The 2,662-nt window shown below is 40.2% G+C and overlaps 1 protein-coding gene across 1 annotated transcript; it reads left to right on the forward strand.

Annotated features, from left to right (window-relative positions):
- The first annotated feature begins 1,084 nt into the window (after positions 1 to 1,084).
- Positions 1,085 to 2,662, forward strand: LOC142357412 (protein lifeguard 1-like). Its single transcript, XM_075409049.1, has 2 exons — positions 1,085 to 1,384; positions 1,564 to 2,662. The coding sequence occupies exon 2, from the start codon at positions 1,578 to 1,580 to the stop codon at positions 2,460 to 2,462; it is 885 nt and encodes a 294-aa protein (XP_075265164.1). The 5' UTR covers positions 1,085 to 1,384; positions 1,564 to 1,577; the 3' UTR covers positions 2,463 to 2,662.

Genomic DNA, 2,662 nt, shown 5'->3' on the forward strand with positions numbered 1-2,662 from the left:
CGGACAACTAAGGTTCAAACATATACTTAGGAACTCGAAATTGAGCAAGCTCTATTATCAATGAAACACTAGGAGCACTAACAATCAATGCTGACAAGTTGTCGACTGATTTTGATGAATATTACCACACGGTTGTTATCGCCGCCGAGAAGTTATCAAACTCCGAGGCGAAGCTAAGGTGTTGTGATAACTTCGAGGGCGATAACAACCGTGTGGTAATTTTTTAAATCAACACCTGTTGCAATCATTTCAAAATTGAACACAGTTTTATTGGTTTTCCATTTTCATTATTTGTGAACAATTATATTTTCAAAGGTAAGTGATATTTCTTCGGATCTGTTCTTCGTTTTATCCTCATGCGCCTCCCTCCCACACACACACACACACACGCACGCAAATGGACGCACCCACGCGCACACGTGCGCACACAAACACGCACACACACTTACACACACAGACACACTCGCACACACCCACTTAAGCACACACACTTACACACACACGCAAGCACAGGCACGCACACGCGTACACACGCACACACACACGCTCACACACATACGCGCGCACATACACACCACAAACGAACCACACACACACACCGCACACACACGACACACACCGCACACACAATAAACACGCCACACAAGTTTTTTTTAGACTACAAGTATATCAAAACACACACGTGCACACACACACACACACGTACACAACCAGACACACACGTGCACGCACACACATACGCACGCACACACACAAGTTTTTTAGACAAGTTTATCAAACTGTTTCCATCATTAGAGTACGAGTTTAGCACCACTCTTTTATCGCCATTGTTTATTTAGTAACAGTGGCGATAAAAGAGTGCGATAAACTCTTAGTCTAATGTTGAGGTGTTTTTCCAGTGTCGATCGGGCACTAAAATTTATTACACTGGCAGTTTATTTAACTGCTATTATCGCAACAGGTGTTGATTAAAGTATTTAACACAATACCTCTTGGTTGCTCTAAAATGGATTGGCTTAGTTTGTTACTTACTGATGGTGGTCAATAAAAAAGTGAGTGAGTCTTGTAAATTAATTAGCTGTACCCAAATTTAAATTTGAATCTGCTGTTTCAATTCGACAAAATGTGTTCAAGTTCTTAAACCGAAAGAAAATTGTGACCAGGGAAGTTCACTGCAACCATTTAATTTCTCAACGCACAAGGGAAAACATTTATAGCTCTCGAAAACAGTCGCGGGTTCGAAGGGGTTCCTCCAAAGTGCTTGTTCAAGCTGGAAGCTCAACGGATGAAGAAGGCAGATGGTCATCACCAATAGCGTACTCTCTTCCTAACAAATTGAACAAGGACAGAAGACAAACCGCTCATGAGGCTTCATGCGTGTTAGGTATAATTTTATTTGGCGCTGTCCAGCTTTTCAGTATGTTGCATTGAGTTCAATTAATGGCCTAGGCAAGTTTTATGTCCCACACTAAAGTAAATTAACCCAGCGTTTTTTACGATAAAAATGAGATTATGTACCAAAAATATTTTTCATTCATTGAATATGAAAAACTTCAAATTTAGAAACTGAAAGCGCGATGGAAACCAATGGCAACAACGACACTAAGCCTGAAGAGTCGAGGCCCAATAGAACAAATCGATCATCGGCGCCTAACCAGATTGTTGCTTTTGGGCGAGATTTAGAGTCGGGTGAAGAACCACCTCCGTACCCTATCGACACGAAACCAAAAAAGCGGCGATGTGGTCGGTGTGGCCAACCCGGAGATGAAAATGGGAAACGCGATTTATTTAACAGTGATTTTAACGAGCGGAAAATTCGACAAAGATTTGTTCGAAAGGTTTACCTGACCTTAACATGGCAGTTGATCCTAACAAGTGCAATCGTTTGTACATTCATGTTTGTCAAGCCAATCAAGGAATTCTTCATAGAATATTGGTGGATGAGTTTTGTGTTCCTAGGATGCATGATGATATTTTATCTGATATTAATGTGTGCCAAAAAAGTCCGGAGAAAGTTTCCTGCAAATCTGATTTTGCTTATCATCTTTACCCTGTTATTCGGCAGTTTCCTTGGAGTTATAGCGTGCTCAGAAGATACAGACATTGTTTTGTTTGCTCTTGGTATCACTGTTGTGGTTGTGATAGCCGTGTCGCTATTTGCATGTCAAGCTAAAGTAGATTTCACTTCATGGATCGGAGTTATGTTTGTAATCAGCTTAGTGTTTTTCGCATTTGGTATCCTAATGATATTTTTCTGCAATCGGATCTTAACGATAGTTTATGGCTGCATTGGTGCTCTAATTTTTACAGTTTATCTGGCAATTGACACGCAGATTGTGATGGGTGGGAAACGGTACGAGTTAAATGAAGAAGATTGGATCCAGGGAGCCATCATATTGTATATGGATATCTGTTATATATTTATGTACATAATGATCGCAGCTGGGGCGATTAAAGGCTAATTGTTACTGTAGAGATATGAAAATATCAGTACAGGAATGTGAGTGAAAAGGGCAATAACCAAGGTAATGAACAAGTTGGTAACAGAGGTACTAAGACATGTCAAATTAAAAATCCTTGAGGACAGCTATGATCTTGTTAGCGGAGAGTTTGAAATTTGAATAGGGTTAGTTAGATTAATGGATCTCATAGTTACACAAAC

The sequence above is a fragment of the Convolutriloba macropyga genome, unplaced genomic scaffold, assembly GCF_964194025.1.
Source record: "Convolutriloba macropyga unplaced genomic scaffold, txConMacr16.3 SCAFFOLD_2030, whole genome shotgun sequence".
Taxonomy (NCBI): domain Eukaryota; kingdom Metazoa; phylum Xenacoelomorpha; order Acoela; family Convolutidae; genus Convolutriloba; species Convolutriloba macropyga.